This window comes from Castor canadensis, chromosome 1 (genome assembly GCF_047511655.1).
Source record: "Castor canadensis chromosome 1, mCasCan1.hap1v2, whole genome shotgun sequence".
Lineage (NCBI taxonomy): Eukaryota > Metazoa > Chordata > Mammalia > Rodentia > Castoridae > Castor > Castor canadensis.
In genome coordinates, this window is record NC_133386.1 from 154,245,588 (window position 1) to 154,264,469 (window position 18,882).

The following is an 18,882-nucleotide window of genomic DNA, read 5'->3' on the forward strand; positions in this document are numbered from 1 at the left end:
GTTTCCTCAGAACCAATGCTGTTGACTTCATTTATAAAAAGACATAAAGGGCAAATCAGGATTGTACCAAAAATAAAAGCAAGCATTTCCATCCATAGCGGGAAGACAGTACTTTTGGAAATTCTAATCTTAGTTGCAAATGTCAAGAATGCTAAAAGTGAACCTCTGCCAGAGTGTCCTAATGGCACATTTTTGACAACAGGATTCAAGACAGTACTGAGAGGGAAGCAGTGATGGAAAGAATGCACAAAGTACATCCATATGCAGAGTTGTCATGTGCGTTCTCCATAGGTGGACTGAGGTCTACCTGCTGAAAATGAAAATAATCAAGTACAGCTATACCTACTGACATCAAGACAGTAGATCACAGACCCAGATAGACATGCACACACTATCATACAGACTCATACTGCCATACAGTCTCACAACAGACAGTCAGACAGACTGACACAGACTCAGAGAGGCCCAGATTCACAGACACTCCTACAGACACACAACTCAGATAGATACACGTTTAGACAGACACAGGCACAAAGGTATCCTGACAACAACACAGATGCACACAGTCAGATATAACAGTAGGCACTGATTCCCACAGATATCAACAGCTGTGTGACAGTCACATGAAAACACAAATACAGAGGGAACAGACAATCCCACCAGACATACTCACACAGATTCACACCCATGTGAACACTCACAGAGATACACACACATATGACACACTCACATGCATGTACACACACACACACACACACACTCATGTAGAGTCCTCTTCAGGGCTCAATAGGACATGAGGGCAGAGTCTGACATTAGGGAGGAAGGTGAAATTTGTCTGCTACTATGGAAAGAATGTGGGATTTGAAAACAGTGACTTGGAAGAGCCTCAACCTTAGTGCTACCTGTATGCATGTCAGCAAATGGTCTGAGTTCTTGGATCCTCATCCTCATCTGTAAAAGGGGAATGAAAAAAAAATTCTACTTATAAAAAGGACTGTGGTGATCGAGTGTAATTGACAATTGTGAAAAAACATTGCTTTCCAAACAATTAAAAGCCCTGACATTTCCATGTTCTTAAGACTACAACTGGCAAAGAAAGCCTCTTAGGTAAAGAAAGAGTGATACATAGTATAATTCACTTCACCACTAAGAAAGGGTTAAGTTAACCATTAAATTATGAATAATTGGGAACTAAAATTTCATTTAAAATGTAAATATGGAAAATTGTTGGTGTCATAGTGTTATAGTATGCCTAGAAGACAACTGACCCATTTAAGCATATAATCTGAATAGTCAAGTTATATACAACATATATACACCACATGTGGCATCACTACTACAAGGATTATAGTATAACAATTTAAGTAGGACTAAACTGAATTCACATTTTTGAACTTTAGAGCCACCACCATAATCATCTTAGGACCACATGAACATTATCCTGTAACCTGAAAAGCACACAGGAAACAGTGCCAGAGAAATGGGGGTCTCATCCCAGTCTCATTAATACCTTGTAGTTGGATGTGGGCAATCACTTCACTTTTCTCTGCTTCAGTTTCCTCATCTGTGAAATAAAGGACTGTGCTAAATGATCTGTAAAATCTCTTTTATTTCTGATTCAACTATTCTTATAGTGTGATGAATTAAAGAAGTGCTAGGTAAGTGGTGTTTCTATTGAGAAAATTCTGAATATATGAGTTTTTACTTTTATTAAAATGAAAAAGTTCCTGACTTATACCTTTGAGGGGGAAAAGATCTGCCATCACTGGACTAGAGAAAATACAGTCAGCTTATGATTCTGTTACTGTAGTTTTTGACTTGAGTATTATAGGAACATTCTTAGGTAAGCCTCAAGCTTTTATGAGGATCCCTAGGAAAAAACTCATGTTTCCCTCAAGGAGCTATTTTTTATGCATACAGTTAAAACATCAGGGATGGCCTAACATATTCCCTTTCTGCCTGATTATCAGTGAGCTTACAATTGAGTCTATGATCTCCTACCAGCAATTTAGTATGTATGAATGACAAGACTTTTTGTGTACTTACCTCACCTTTACATTATTCACCTTATTTTCTTACTATTAATTTTTCTTTTCCACCTTATTTACTTTTTATGGTTTTGTTTTAACGTATGAATCACTGCAAACTACTCAAAAGTTGTTTTTTGCACTGAGGCAAGGTATAAATACAAGTAGTATAATTTTATTAACCATTTTGCTCATTAATTCCAATAGAATAAAACCTCCAGTTATTTCTAAACATTTACAATGTTTGATCAGGGAGACTTTTGAAAATTAAAGTGAATGTAATTAAAACATTATTATATATTTATGCCATGACCCAAAATAGTGCATATTGAAAGTATTCCACCAGGCAATGTCCAAGACCCATTTAACGAGTACACTAAACCAAAACTATATTCACAATAATACTTAGACAATATTTGTCTTTTTCATCCCCTTTCTCTCCTGTGCATAAAATGGCACTTAAAGAAGCTCTGTGGCAAGGATAAAATTTTAATGCCAAAGCAGATAAGAGAATCTGTTTTCTAGTAACTCATACATTAAATAGATTTATAAGGATGAAATCCATTTTTTTACTATGAGAAATTAGCTAATAATCAGAATGCCATTAATATTAATATCTAATGTATCTGTTATTTTAAAATAAATATTGTTAATATTTCAGTTTTAATATCCAATGTGATAAATATTGTAAGTATATCCCATATAAATCAAAACTCTTTGGGATCTTCAATAATTTTTAAGACTGAAAAAGGGCCCTGATACCTCAAAAAGTTGACAACAGCTGATCTACAAGGATGAAAAGATTAGGTCTGGAGGATGAAAGCTTAGAAAGTACTTGCTGCAGTGGAAGGTTAGGACTCTGAAATCTTATAATCAGTAAATATGCTCCATACATATCCAAGAGAACAACTCTTCCAAAAGTTGTATGCAAAATTATTAACTGGCTTTGTTGAATTTTAACACTTTCACTGGAATAAACATTAACTTGATGTGGCATTTTTACTTAAAATACTTGGAAACAAAACTAAAGGTTTTATATTTGTTCCTACCCTCACCTCTATCCTTAAAAAGTATTTTGAACCTTGCAAAAAAACCTATATAAATTCTTTCCATTTAAACTGCAGAGAAGAAAAGAACCAAACAAGCTTTTTTTTTTTTTTTTATGAATTATGGCTGAAACTAGTAGCTAGGCAACCAATCAAGTTCTCCTCTCCTGACAAAAGAAAAAAAAGAAAAAAAACTTAATGATTACATTCCAGCCAAGAGCCTCCATACAGCACTACACAGTTGCCCAATGTTACTGGCTCAAATGCAAAAATCTAACATTATAATAAAACTTGCATTGCTCTTTCCTAATTTTAAAGCATTTTTATTTGTGCATGTTCTTTTAGAAAAACACTATCACACATGTAAATATAGCTATTCATTTCAAAGAAGTACATGGGAGGCACTTATGTTTAGGTAGACATCTGTAGCTCATGATTTTAGCAACACTTCATTAAAATTGATGCTTAAAACTCAAATGTGTGTCTTGGTTTATATTCTAGGTAAAATTGTTCAGTCAATCTCACAGGGATGTAGGGAACAAATGAAACAATGGAGAAAAGGAACGCTGGAGAGTAAGGTGATTCAGAGCTTAGTTTCCTCATCTGTGAAATAAGAATTGCTAGGCACACATCCCTGAATTTGGAAAGATTCAAGAAAAATAATGTGCAAGAAATACTATAAAAATATCCTTTGTTGTGTTATGAAAAGTACTACACATTTTTTTTAGCAGACTACTGTACTCTGCTTTGCAAATGAGGATGGTTACAATTGGAATTTATCTCCTTATTGTAAAATCTCTAATGTGTTTCACATTCCTCATGGTAGGAGTTGTTTTCTAGAGAGCAGATTGACATAGAAAAGCACTGCAACTGAACATGTTAGTCAACTGTGCACCAAAATGAGAATTCTGATTAATTAGTACCATGAACACCTTTGAAAACAAGACCTCACTAGTCTGAGCTGTATAAGGAGTTCATTCATTCCAAACACACTTTGCTAAATAATTTTCTCACAACCCCTTTCACTTATTGTTGTATGGCTATATTGATCTTCTGTCTAAATTTATCCTGCCATGCAACAATGAATATCTGAATCAATTGTATATATAACAAGGAGCAATGGCAATTGACAATGTGAAGTGGAAAATATCCAGTATGTGTTTCTTTTCCAATAAGAGGGGACAGTATTACATCAGTGTAATCTGATGTACTATTCTGATATTTTGCAAAGTATGGGTGAGGAGCAGAAATACACTCTTGTAAAAATTGAGCAATGGCTTTTTGAGTGAGTAAGAACAAATTTACAATGTACCTCAGTGATTGGGTTATTATTTTTCTATTTTGTTCAATTGAAAAAATACCATTTTACAGTTTTCAAGCATCAAGTCAACTATTTTCAAAATCAGAGATTGAATTCTGCTTTTGTGAAAATACATTAATGAATATATTAAATCTGTATGAACAAAAACTCCCTAGCCCACTAACATAATCATATTTGACTATTATTATCATGTTGGTATGGCCAGATCCTAGCAAATAACTACTATATACAAGTTACTCTAAGAATGACAAAGAAAGCTGCATATTGTGACTTCATAAGAAAATGTCTGTTAGTATCTTATTAGCCTTCACTCAGCCTTAAGACATTGTGGCCCCAAGGAGCAATGAGCTGACCCATTTATCACTGGAGAGTATCAAAGAGAAATTAACAAAATTAGCAACAGATTTGACAAGCTGTCTTAGATCTTAAAAAGAGAAACATACTGATATTAGCTGGACATCTCCTGTGCAAAACATGTATGCTACATTCGCTACATTCCTCAAAATGGCCCTTCAAGGAAAGGATAATTACCCTCATTTTAAAGATATGGTCACTGAAGCCACAGATGGTGGTTCATGCTCGTAATACCAGCTCCTCAGGAGGTAACACACCCAGAAAACAGCACAGGACGAACTGATGCCTAGGATTAATCAACTCTAAAAACTCTCTTATCCACTATGTGGCCTCTAATTCTACTTCTGCTCCTTGAAAACACTTCTTTTGTTCCTTTGTATATTCTGTTGTCGATCCAAAACTAACGGATATCATGGCAAGGATGTCCAGTGCCCTATCCAGACAGAAAATGACAAGTATACAGAAAGCAGGGGACTCAGTACTTTTCTACTTTATAGCTGTTGTTTACTTCTCACTGTAATTAATTCAAGGCTTAAGATTTCAAAGTGAAAGTTACTTTTGTATGTAATGGGTTGAAAGATAAAAAAATTAATAAATAAATCTCATACTGTTCTTTACATGGAAATACTATTAATTAGGAATTAGGACTATCAAGATTTAATTCCTTCCCTGCCACAAATCCAGGATGACTGTGAGTAAATCTTTTCCCTTTAGGAGGTCTTGGTTTTCCCCTCTGTAAGTGGAAGCAATTGCACCAGCTCAAATGTAATGCTCCCTCTAATTCTTCCATGCAACAGTTTTAATCCCATCAGTATACTTCAGATGCAGTTAACATGTGATGATTATGTCCGTTGTAGCTCATTTTGATTCCTGATGAGGTCAAGCATTTTCCTCAAGCAATTCCCGGAAGATGAGAGGAATAGTAGCTCAGGTAATATAAACATATATGTGTCATCTGCCTGTTTATAAGCAGCTATAAAGGTAGGTAATCTACTGAATTACATAATACCTATGTAAGAAAGTGCTCAGCCCAATCACCAAGTCAGCACTCAAGCATTAAAGTCAGAAAAGTTATAGAACAAGCAGTTTGATTAAAATTCTGCTGTGTATTGTCATGACTAAAATACTCTCTATCTTAGAGATGTCAAAACAATAAAATTTGGTAAGCAATTAGCCTATAATATGATCTACCTGCACTGGTGTTCTTGGTGTGGAAAGCTAAAACCCAGGGCAATAAACTTCTGCTGGCAGGACACTTGCAGTACATGCACAGAAGCTAGATTGAAATGATGAAGCATAAGAGCCCCTAAGGCTCCGTTCCAGTCTATTGTCTCTACAATCTATATAGCTAACCGACCCTAAATACCCTGTAACACAGCAGCCCAGAACAACTCCGTTGGTGCTGTTCTGGCCGAGCAAGTCAACAATATTTCATTTTAAAGTGCCAAAATAGGGATTTGCTCAATAAAGTGAAACACACCCTGGGTAAATACGTCTTCATGTGAACATATAAGTGAGCCTATATGTGGTTTAAAGACACAACCTCCCTTTGCCTATATAGTAAATGTCAGCCCACACTGATTATACATACAGAGTCTGCCTTATACCTATCTGATATGACTGAATGGAACTTGTAACAGTGAACACTGATGCACTGCCTACCGAAGATTTATTCCTCCTTAAAAGAGTAAGGAAGAATAATAGAGGGGGGTCAGACTGATTAAAGTGCAATATATTTACAGATAAAATACCAAGGCAAAACCCCAATGAACAATGAACAGACACTTATACAATGAAAAACAGGAATATAAAACAGTTCATGTAAAGAGGAGGGTAACCGTGGGAGCGGGGAGGGTAAATGAAGAGGGTAAAGGAGGGTGAACATGGTTGAGGTACTTTCTATTCATGTATGAATATGGAATGATGAAACCTGTTGAAGTCGTTTTAAGAAGGGGAGTGAGGGAAGAGGCAGAATAATGGAGGGAATGAAAGAAACTGGAGCACAGTACATGAGCATATGGAAACGGCACAATGAAACCTCCTGTATAACTATCATGTGCTAATAAAAACATTTTTTAAGAAAAGATTTATTCCCCCAGCTGCTGGAATGCTGTTGTTAGCTAGCCCTCAGCTATTGGCATTGTCTCAGCTGCAGAGAGTCACCTCACCCAAGGACAAGTCCTCCTCCCAGCATAGCTCTCATCTGAGGACTGGAAAAACCTTACCCCCTCATCCCTTGGAAAAATTCTGAATGGCCATGGTAGCCTTGAAGCTTCCTATGGAGTTACTTAAGGGCTTAATGAGACTGAATCACAGGGCAACCTCTTCCTCTGTCCAGTCCTGCTTTGTCTTCTCCCTCCTATGGGTGGAAATCTCAAGAGAACTCCAAAATAAACCTGCCATTAGCTTCCTTCTCATGGTCCATTTCCCAGGGAACCCAAAGGTATACCACATTTCTTTGTTAAACATGTCCAAATAAGAGAGAGGAAATATGCATAAGAAATTATAAGGTTTTATGACAGCAGCATTGTGAAGAGCTATCTAAAACTGCATTATGGGTTACAAAGAACAAATTCATAAATCTAATTTTTGTTTAAAGAAACTGAGATAATAATTCCAAGATGGACAATTTTGAAGACAGTTAAATTGAATTTGTCACAATCCATTTTCCAGTCTTATTACACTTAAATACTTACCCTTTTTGACTCAGAAGAAAATCTAATCCTCAGGAAAAGAGAAGTGCCCCCATGGAAGCTCATAAAGTTAAGATGGATATTTTAATCATAAGAGAGTAGATGCTATCATCACAGGAGTCCTATAGTGGTGTTCTTAATTCATTCTTCTAACTACAAGTAACCTGACAAGCAAGGGTAGTTAGCCACTATAAACACTAAACAAAGCCTAAAGAATCACAAAACATATGTTAAAACACCCACATTATTCTGGAGGGAGATCATCTTAAGGAGAGCTCATGATCACAACATCCCTAAATATAATGGATTTTTCCAGTGCCCCAAATTCAACCCCAGTAAAGTTATCTATACGAGAAAGACTCCCTTCAACTAGAAAACCACAGTTTCCTGGTTCTGTAAAAAACATTTTGCAGCTTACCTTCAGGGATTCAGTTATATTTGGCATGATTATGTTTTTGGTCAAATTTGAATTTATTTAGTTTTTTCAATATTAACCTAATCTTTCATCTCTTCTTTCATGTCTTCTAAAGCAAAATAATGTTTTTATCATTTCTAACCTCAGACTTCTCTCTCCCAAATGAATTAAGAAAAGTCAATGAGAAACAATCTGTAGAATTTGAAGTTAACAATGTTTACGTTTGACTTTCACCTCCAGTTGATGATGCAAATTCAATAGTATATGGTAATATGGACTGAATTTTTGTGTCCTCTCAAAGTCAATATTTTGAAGCCCTAATCCCCAACATGATAGTAACTGGAGTGGACCTTTTAGAAGTGATTAGGATTAGATATGATCATATGGATGGAGCCTCCATGATAGGATTAGTGCCCTTCTAAGAAGATAAAGACACCAAAACTCTGGTTTTCCTGCATGTGAGGATATAGCAAGATGGTGGCCATCTATAAGCTGAGAAGAGAGCATTCACCAGAGTCTAACAATGCTGGTATCCTGATCTCGTGCTTCCAGCCTTCATCACTATAAGAAATAAACTTCTGCTACTTATGCCCAGTTTATGGTATTTGTTATAGCAGCCTCACCAAGATAGCTATACGAGAGTTCAAAAAGTACATGTGACTTTACCCTACACAAGTAATGTATCATGGAGCTACTCATGGTCTCCAAGGACAAGCAGGCCCTCAAGAAAAGGGTGAGGACACACATTCATGCCAAGAGGACACAAGAGGAGTTAAGCAATGAAGAAAATAGAAGGACTGAATATCGTCTTTTTTTGTGCATAATAAAACTTTTACAGGAAAAAATTTTATAATAATTCCCCTTTATCCACATTTCACTTTCTGAGTTTTTAGTTACTTATGGTCAACTACAGTCTGAAAATATTAAATAAAAAATTCCAGACAAAACACCTAGCTCAGTTTCTGGTACATTCACATATATCGTATTTCATTATAACTTAAATTACTGCCCTCATTTTATAGAAGAAATTGAGGGTCAGAGAGGTTAATCAACTTGCCAAATATCACACTGCTCATAAGTGACAATTGTGACTACTGTTCCAACTGAGAAATATGTACTTTTAAACTCATTAATACTATCTTGTCTCTGCCAAGGAAATTTTGGAATCACTAATGATTGTTACTATCCAAAGAAAATTTCTGAATAATTAATGGTAATTAATGGTGTAAGAGAATAATTAGTTTTTCTACCATGTAGCTTTCTCTATTATAGGAATTTTCAGTAAGAATATAACTTTTATTTGAAAACTAATAAATAACAATAATTTAAGCATTTGCCTTTTTAAAAGTCACTGATAAGTTTCTTTAACTAATTTTAGGACTAGCCCTTTGCAAAACTGTAAAATAGGAAATGGTCCCTGGTACATCTACCTTCTCTTGGTTTTAACTCAATTCCTCATTTAGTATTCCTGTGCCAAGACTTGCTCATTTATTCATGTCACAAAAAGGATTTTATATGTTATATGAGTTTCTCATATTAGAGTGGCAGAAGATGTTTGGGGCAAAGCTTTTCTTGTGGTCTGGAAACCACATGGTGTATGTAACCATCTGCTTGAACAGCTTTAAAAAGGGTCTTTGCCTTGTGAGCTGACTGTCAAAGTTCCAAAAAGGGCCAGAACACTTAGTGAGGAACGGGCATTCAGTTACTGGGTAGAACATGATTAATCCCAAGTATACAAAAGTTTATATATCGTTTAGCAGGAACCAGAGGAGTATGTGTGGGACACATGACCATACTCAGAGGACACAAAAGAAAGAAAGAAAGAAATATATATATATTCATATGTAACTCAGTGTACTGAGAACTGAGGATGAAATCAAATTCTTTATTAAGCTTTCGGAAGACAACACTCTTTCAGAGCTAAACTTCCTAATCTGTGTGAGGGCTTTGGTCACATACATGCTTTGAGAGGCCCATCATATACCCAAGAGTATAGTAGGTAAGACTAAAAGATTGATTTAAGGTGAGCAGTAGCTCTGTATCCTACTGTAATGGGTTGAATTGTGCTCCCAATTCAAGTTTTAATCTCAGGTACCTGTGAATGTCAGGTACCTTATTTATAATAAAATTTTGTAGATGTGATCAAGTTAAAATATAGTCACAGGGAAATAGGGTGGGCCCTAAACACGGGCACACACAGAGGCCAGCACACACAGAGGAATGAAACTAGCGAAGAGAGACAGAAATGGGAGTGAAGCAGCTGCAAGTCAAAGAATGGCAAGACATGTTGCAACCATCAAAAGCAAGGAAGAGGCAAGGGAGGGTTCTCCTCTAGAGCTGAGAGAACATGACCTGTGGACACCTTGCTTGGGGATTGGCCTCCAGAACTGTGAGAGCATATGTGCCAATTGTTTTAAGCAACTCAGAGTGTTAAAAAAATTAAAAAGACCAACAAATATTTCCAGACCTTTTGAGAGGGAAACACTGGACAATATCACATACTTCTGAGTTCTTTCACGGGTAAATCTAAAAATTCTTCAAGGAACTGGGAAACTGTTTTGTTGTGATGAATGGAGTCCCTGCCACAGCAACCATACTAGAATTAGCAAGACTGAAACAAAGAGGAGGCTCTTTGTTATATTCTTAGCCTTCAACAAATAAACATATGAACGGAAGTATTTTTTTAAATTTACTCTGAAACTATTACCACTGGACCATCCTGCTACTCATTTGTCCTTATGCAGCACTCCCATGTTTTTAGCATGGGGAAAGTATTTTTATCTATTAAAAAAAGAATATTTCATTATATCAGGTATTCAGAATTTTTCACACTGTCTCTTACAATCACCTCTCAGCTGGGTTCTCTGTTTCCATTCTTCCACAGAAGGCTGAATGATATATATATATATTTTGGGGGGGACTGGGTGGGACTGGAGCTTGAACTCAGGGCCTTGCGCTTGCAAAGCAGGCACTCTACCCTTTGAGCCACATCCCCAGTCCATTTTGCTCTAGTTATTTTGGAAATGGAGTCTTGTAAACTATTTGGCTATGCTGGCCTTGATTGAATTGCAATCCTCTCAGTCTCAGCCTCCCAAGTAGTTAGCATTACAGGCATGAGTCACGGTGCCCAGTCCTTTTTTGTTCTTTTTTGGTGGGATTGGGGTTTGAATGTAGGGCTTCATGCGTACAAAGCAGGTGCTCTCCTATTTGAGCCATGCCTCTAATCTAAATGATCTTTTTAAATGTAAATCTGATCATGTCTACACCCTGTACAGAAGCAGTCCAGGGATTACTATCACGTGCAGGAAAAAGGAAGAACCTTTCCAAGATTCACCAAGTCTAACATGTTCTGCATGGTAGACTTTTACTTGTTACTAGCATTTTACTTTTACTTCATATCCCCATGCTTTCTCTTCTCTTGTACTACTCTGGCCTCTAACCTTGTTCCTACTGCCTGGAATGCCTTCTTCCTGCTATTCATATAACAACACCATTGCTTCATTTGGGTCTCTATTCAGTGTCACTTCCCAGTGAGTCTTTGTCACCTAATCTAAAATAACTATCCTATAACTGCCTATTCTCTCTCTCACTCTCTCTCTCTCTCTCTTTTGGTGAGATCAGGGTTTGAACTCATGGCTTTGAGCTTGTAAAGCAGGAACTCTACTGCTCCTCCAGTCCATTTTGCTCTGGTAATTTTGGAGATGAGGGGGGTCTTATAAACTATTTGTTCAGGCTGGCCTTGAACCTCCATTCTCCCCATCTCAGCCTCACAAATAACTAGGATTACAGGTGCGAGCCACAGGTGCCCTGCCTGTCTATTCTCTTAATTTGCTTCTGCTTTCTCTCATGGCATTTATCCACCTCTTGATATTATCTTATATCCTTTTTTTAAACAAATCATCTGTGTCCACCTATTAGATTGTAAGCTCTATGACAGCAGGAAGTTTTGTCAGATTTGCTCATTGCTGTATCCCCAGTGCCTAGAGCAGAGTCTATCCAGAACAGATACCAGATAAATCATTCACTGAATCAAAAGAAAGAGTGCATTTTACAAACTGTATTGCTTTGTGTTTTGCCCTGGTTGGTAGGAAGCTTAGTATTAAAGGGATAATTATGGTATCACACTAGCTTTCATTGTGAACATATATGCTTCTTCCCTTTTTAATACTCTGATTTTCTATTCTCTTTCTAATAACATCATATGTACCCTTTATTATAGGACACTTCTAAGTATTTTGGAGTGTGCAGAAACACATCAGTAGGCAGGTAGGTTGGGTGCCGGGGAGACAAGCACACAAAGTGTGAAAGAGTATATCTGTTCATCAGAAGTAACGCTTAAATGTGATACATGACAGATTTGAGTACAATATAGGATAGCCCTCAAGGCAGAAGACCACATGTTCAGCTGCAGGGTGATGTTTAGTAGCCTGAAAAAAGTGAGATGAAAAGGAGCCTAGAATGGTCTAGCAGATCAAGTCAAGGAGGGAAACAAGTTTTACCTTTTCATTCCTGCAGTTGTTCAGCCCCATATTATTCATGGAGGATAGCTTTCCATCAACACCATGTGGCTGCTGCTGCTGTTGCTCCCGCTGGATTTGTTCTCGCATCTTCCGAGCCTCCTGAATGGCTTTCATCACTGTATCCTGATCTCCAAATAGGGCAGGAGAGTTGAGACTGGACAGGATATCTGCACACACAGGATGTATTACTAGAGGCTTCTGAGGTTAGACTCTTAAAGTATTGCTATGATCCACTCCCCTATAGAATACTAATTTTATGCATAGAGCACAGAAAGCCAGGGCAACCAAACTGTGCTGGTGTTTTTAGCTCTTGGAGATAATCCAGTCTATGTGGGTTCTGTCTTCCCACTTCTGACAGAGGTTTCTAGGTTATAATTGTATGTATATTGCAGGATAATATCTGTTCTGACTGTGTCTATGATTTGCGTACAACCTTGCCTCCTCTGTAGGAGAGCGGTGGAGAGGAAGGAGAATAGCGCAAGGGTGGAGAGAAGGCTGAAGTCTGCCTCTGGCGTGCTCATGCACGAAAACTGTCTCAGAATTAGCAGAAAAAGAAAATCTCTGAGGCTACATATGTGCTTTAGGGACATCTGTGTGTACATGTTCATGTGTCCACCGCAGGAGCGAGGAGGCAGGAAGGAATACGCCACACTCTCCATTCCCCAATTGCTGGCTGGTTAATGAAGCATTCTTCCACCATGCTGCCTCAGTTATTTACCAAGAGAATGACAGCCCATTCCCACCCCCAGCTCAAACACCCACTGCTCTCAGTCCCTATCTTCATGGCTTTCACATAAGTACAAATCTTCAAATAAAGTGAGAATAAATATTTGCTTTTTTATATTGTAATGGAAGAGTGGAAAAAAATCAAACTGAAACAAATCTTCCTTCATATCTTGCTTTTTACTGTAGGTGAAAGGGACACTTTGGATAAGTTTTCCCAGTTATAGATAAAAAGAGGTCAATTGTTTGGTGATAGATAGATTTCAGCTGCTGTGGCATGCTTAAACATGATCCACTTTTTTGAGATCTGGTATGAGCGTTTCGTAGTGCAAATGTGTGTGTGTATGTGTGTGCACGCACAGATAGAAGGAACAAGGGAAACCAGGCTACAGTCAAGCTCACAATCACGTCTTATGTGTGCAATACATGTACATATACATGTAAGTTTGGAAAAAAATTCCTAAAGTTTTCTCTGCAAATGTCTTCAAAAGTCCGTTATTTTATAGGATCTAAATAACACATATCTTTTTGTTCTGAAGCTTTTCTGACAAAAAGACCATTTCTGTAGAACATTATATAGACAAAAGCGGTATTCAAGCTCAGGTCAGACTTCAGTTCATCTGGTTCATGACCTAATAAATATGCTGTGCTGAAGTATACGTATAGGGAGCAGCGCCTGTGGCATAGTCATCTTTGTTGCTCTTGATACTGACGTACACTGACCAGATGTTTTCCAAACAAAATGCACAAGTGGATTATAGAAGGACCATCTCAAGATCAAGTTTATTATTGATCTTTATTCTAGCTCTTTTCTCACTTCCAAAAATCCAGCCAAAATACATTGTTTATATTCACATGCTGGACATGAATCACTCCTCTCTTCCACATGGATACCACTGACTTGGAGTAAAAACTTCTGGGTCCCTGAAATAGGCATTGTGACTGAAAGTATGAATAGATTGCCATGTAGATCTTAAACTCCCAAATTTTGACAAGAAAAATTTACATCTCACTATTAGAAGATTCACTTAAACTCAGCACAGTTTAGCAAATATTCCAACTGTGAGTTTACTAAAAGAGTACTGAGTTATGTATAGGTTGACCTGGATTCCAGTCCTGTTCTGCTAATTAATAATTAAGCCATTCTACCTGCAAGAACCACAATTCTACTTTCCCTGTACAATGAGGGTAGTAATACCACACAACCTGACTGATAAAATTACTATTGAGAAATGAAACAAAATAGGCAAGAATGTTTTTAAAGTATAAATAGCTATGCATGTACATTATTTTATCTATTAAAATAATCATTTCAGGCTCCATGACTTAAAAATTACAAGGAAGGTAGTAACATAGTGAAGAAATTCCAGGTCTAATCTCTACCCTCTTTGAATCTCAATGCATTTATTTGGAAATTTAAAGGCATAAAAATATAAAACAATAATAATTCTTTTTGGCACTTTCCCTCCTACAAGTGCTTTCATATTTTTTAAATATGAAAATAAGTTTAAATATGTAAATAAGTTGATACTCGTTTATCCTAGTCTTTTAAAATTGTGTGCTTTCTGGGTGCCAGACATTGTGCTAAGCACTTTAGATGAGTTTTTGTTTTTTAGTCCTCATAACAACTTAGGAGCAATGCAGTACTACTCCCCTTTCAGAGATTAGAAAAATGAATTAAAAATATTAAATAACTTTCCTTGGGTCACATAGCTAGTAGGTGAAGGCTTTCATAGCTCAAGCATATCTCATTTTAAAACCCATGTTTTGACTCCAAATTTTTAAAGTAGGATTGTGAATCTCTCTAGAGACCTTTCACAATATATTTTGGAGTGCAAGAAGGAAGAGGATCACTAGGACATGACTTCTTAGATATCACTGCTATTTCATCTGTTATTGAAATGCATCATCCATATTTGTCTTCACATAAAACTAATATGGGATAAGATGTAAAATTCACATACATTTTGAAAAGAAAATATAAAGTTTCAAAGACAATTTTTTTAAACTTTTGGTGGGAATCTTTGAGGCCAGGCCTTACATCTTCAGAGATTTACTTTAGGGGTAAAGCACAGACCAAACCCAGGAATTCCTAAATCTATGATTTGCTGGATCTAACTTATCCTCTTAAGAACCCATCCCAGCAAGATTTGTATTATGACTTTTCCGAAAGTTCTAATCACCCAAAATACAAAATTGTTCTTCACTTCAGTAGAAAAGGTAAGAGTATTTCTTTTACTAAGGAACATGTTGGAAACAAGGATCAGTCATCACTATACAGGTTTGCTTTCTGTTACCTAATACATAAGTCTCTTCCTGGTGTTGACTTTTCCATTTACCTAAAGAGGATCCTCTTCCCAAGCTTCCTCCAATGGGGCTAGGGATGCTGCTTTTATTTGGCAGATTTACAGGGCTGGTTTTGCTGGCTGGGAAGAGGCTCTGGGAGGGAGATGTTGGGGACTTCACAGGCTCTGCTGTCTTAGGTCTGGATGAGAGATTCAGCGGCTGTGCTGCTGCTTCATCCTACAAGAATTTAACATAAATAATTATTAAAAAAAGACAAATGAAGCACATTATCACTTAGTAAGCCACAGTTATTTTACACCTCAGAGACAATGCCACATTCCCCTACAATAATAACAAAAGAAGCTAATTATCTACCTCTTTGAAGATGCATCGGAAGGAAATCTCATTAATTTCCCTGTGTTATGCTTCTATTTACATTAACTGTGTAGTTGGATCATTCTTTTTGCCAAATTAAAATCTGAATTAGCTCACATTACAGCTTAATTTCCTAATGTGTTTTCAGGGATCTAAATTAACCTAGGGCATTTACAAAGAATTATTTAAAATTTCAGTAGCTCTGTGGTGCTTTTGTGCTATTCTCTCTGAAAAGTTCCTGTAACTATAAATAGTGTCTGCAGCTAATTTTTTAATATATATTTTAAATCAAACAATTGCAAGTACTTTAAAAAAGGAAACATGGAAAGCTTTCTTCTGATCTTCTGGGCCCTTGCCCACAGAGCCACATACCACACCATGGCTTCTATGTGGCTTTCTGGGTGTGGGCACTCTTTGTGGTTTATATTCTGGTCTCTCTTCATGTTTAAAATTAATTTTTGCAAAGAGCAAGTGTACATTATAATTATGTTTTACATACTATATTATATGCAATTTATTTTTCATGTCTAAAGTGATGTCTTGTATTCTTTGCTACATATATTTACAGAATGTCTATTTTAAGATGCATATCCCTCTATACTGAGCACAGTATTCAAATTTTTGCCTTGTAACTCCAGGTTAACCAGAATCTTGACAGCCAAGTTCCTTGCCTTCATTTTGTCACATTTATCCTGTCTTAAAATACCTGGAACAAGACTTCTATCATTCTAGAAATATGGTTGCAACATAAGCAACCATATTTATTTAAATGTCAGTTTGAAGATCTGCACTAAAATGTTCTGAAACAAAATCATTAGCAAATGTTAACTCATTTAGCCATTAATAACTTGGTGAGGATGGGCAGTATTACTCTAAATTTACAAATGAGGAGATGAAGGTCAAAATGATTTTTAAAAACTCACTTCTTCATGGACATACATGGAGGAAAGAATTTTTTTTTATTTTATTATTCATATGTGCATACAAGGCTTGGGTAATTTCTCCCCCCTGCCCCACCCACTCCGCCCCCTCCCTCTCCCCCCAACCCCCCTCAATACCCAGCAGAAACTATTTTGCCCTTATTTCTAATTTTGTTGTAGAGAGGGTATAAGCCATAATAGGAAGGAACAGGGTTTTTGCTGGTTGAGATAAGGATAGCTATACAGGGCATAGACTCACATTGATTTCCTGTGCGTGTGTGTTACCTTCTAGGTTAATTCTTTTTGATCTCACCTTTTCTCTAGTTCCTGGTCTCCTTTTCCTATTGGCCTCAGTTGCTTTTAAGGTATCTGCTTTAATTTCTCTGCATTGAGGGCAACAAATGCTAGCTAATTTTTTAGGTGTCTTACCTATCCTCACCCCTCCCTTGTGTGCTAAAGCTTTTATCATGTGCTCAAAGTCCAATCCCCTTGTTGTGTTTGCCCTTGATCTAATGTCCACATATGAGGGAGAACATATGATTTTTGGTCTTTTGGGCCAGGCTAACCTCACTCAGAATGATGTTCTCCAATTCCATCCATTTACCAGCGAATGATAACATTTTGTTCTTCTTCATGGCTGCATAAAATTCCATTGTGTATAGATACCACATTTTCTTAATCCATTCGTCGGTGGTGGGGCATCTTGGCTGTTTCCATAACTTGGCTATTGTGAATAGTGCTGCAATAAACATGGGTGTGCAGGTGCCTCTGGAGTAACCTGTGTCACAGTCTTTTGGGTATATCCCCAAGAGTGGTATTGCTGGATCAAATGGTAGATCAATGTCTAGCTTTTTAAGTAGCCTCCAAATTTTTTTCCAGAGTGGTTGTACTAGTTTACATTCCCACCAACAGTGTAAGAGGGTTCCTTTTTCCCCGCATCCTCGCCAACACCTGTTGTTGGTGGTGTTGCTGATGATGGCTATTCTAACAAGGGTGAGGTGGAAACTTAGTGTGGTTTTAATTTGCATTTCCTTTATTGCTAGAGATGATGAGCATTTTTTCATGTGTTTTTTGGCCATTTGAATTTCTTCTTTTGAGAAAGTTCTGTTTAGTTCACTTGCCCATTTCTTTATTGGTTCATTAGTTTTTGGAGAATTTAGTTTTTTAAGTTCCCTATATATTCTGGTTATCAGTCCTTTGTCTGATGTATAGTTGGCAAATATTTTCTCCCACTCTTTGGGTGTTCTCTTCAGTTTAGAGACCATTTCTTTTGATGAACAGAAGCTTTTTAGCTTTATGAGGTCCTATTTATCTATGCTATCTCTTAGTTGCTGTGCTGCTGGGGTTTCGTTGAGAAAGTTCTTACCTATACCTACTAACTCCAGAGTATTTCCTACTCTTTCCTGTATCAACTTTAGAGTTTGGGGTCTGATATTAAGATCCTTGATCCATTTTGAGTTAATATTGGTATAGGGTGATATACATGGATCTAGTTTCAGTTTTTTGCAGACTGCTAACCAGTTTTCCCAGCAGTTTTTGTTGAAGAGGCTGCTATTTCTCCATCGTATATTTTTAGCTCCTTTGTCAAAGACAAGTTGGTTATAGTTGTGTGGCTTCATCTCTGGGTCCTCTATTCTGTTCCACTGGTCTTCATGTCTGTTTTGTTTTTATTGTTATTGCTTTATAATATAGTCTGAAGTCAGGTATTGTGATACCTCCTGCATTGTTCTTTTGACTGAGTATTGCCTTGGCTATTCGTGGCCTCTTGTGTTTCCATATAAATTCAACAGTAGATTTTTTGATCTCTTTAATGAATGCCATTGGAATTTTGATGGGAATTGCATTAAACATGTAGATTACTTTAGGGAGTATCAACATTTTTACTATGTTGATTCTACCAATCCATGAGCATGGGAGATCTCTCCACTTTCTATAGTCTTCCTCAATCTCCTTCTTGTAGAGGTCTTTCACATCTTTTGTTAGGTTTACACCTAGGTATTTGATTTTTTTTGAGGCTATTGTAAATGGAATTGTTTTTATACATTCTTTTTCAGTTTGCTCATTGTTAGTGTATAGAAATGCTAATGATTTTTCTATGTTGATTTTATACCCTGCTACCTTGCTATAGCTATTGATGATGCCTAGAAGCTTCTGAGTAGAGTTTTTTGGGTCTTTAAGGTATAGGATCATGTCGTCTGCAAA

General features: G+C 36.9%; 1 protein-coding gene across 25 annotated transcripts in view; it reads right to left on the reverse strand.

The window, feature by feature from the left end:
- Sox6 (SRY-box transcription factor 6) overlaps positions 1–18,882 on the reverse strand; it is a 576,267-nt gene that overhangs the window by 64,194 nt on the left and 493,191 nt on the right. For all 25 annotated transcript variants that reach the window (XM_074042103.1, XM_074042097.1, XM_074042114.1 and 22 more), the window contains 2 exons: positions 15,439–15,622; positions 12,356–12,543 (listed from right to left, as the gene is read on the reverse strand). In XM_074042103.1, coding sequence (XP_073898204.1) covers positions 12,356–12,543; positions 15,439–15,622 — 372 coding nt within the window. The remainder of the gene's footprint in view (positions 1–12,355; positions 12,544–15,438; positions 15,623–18,882) is intronic.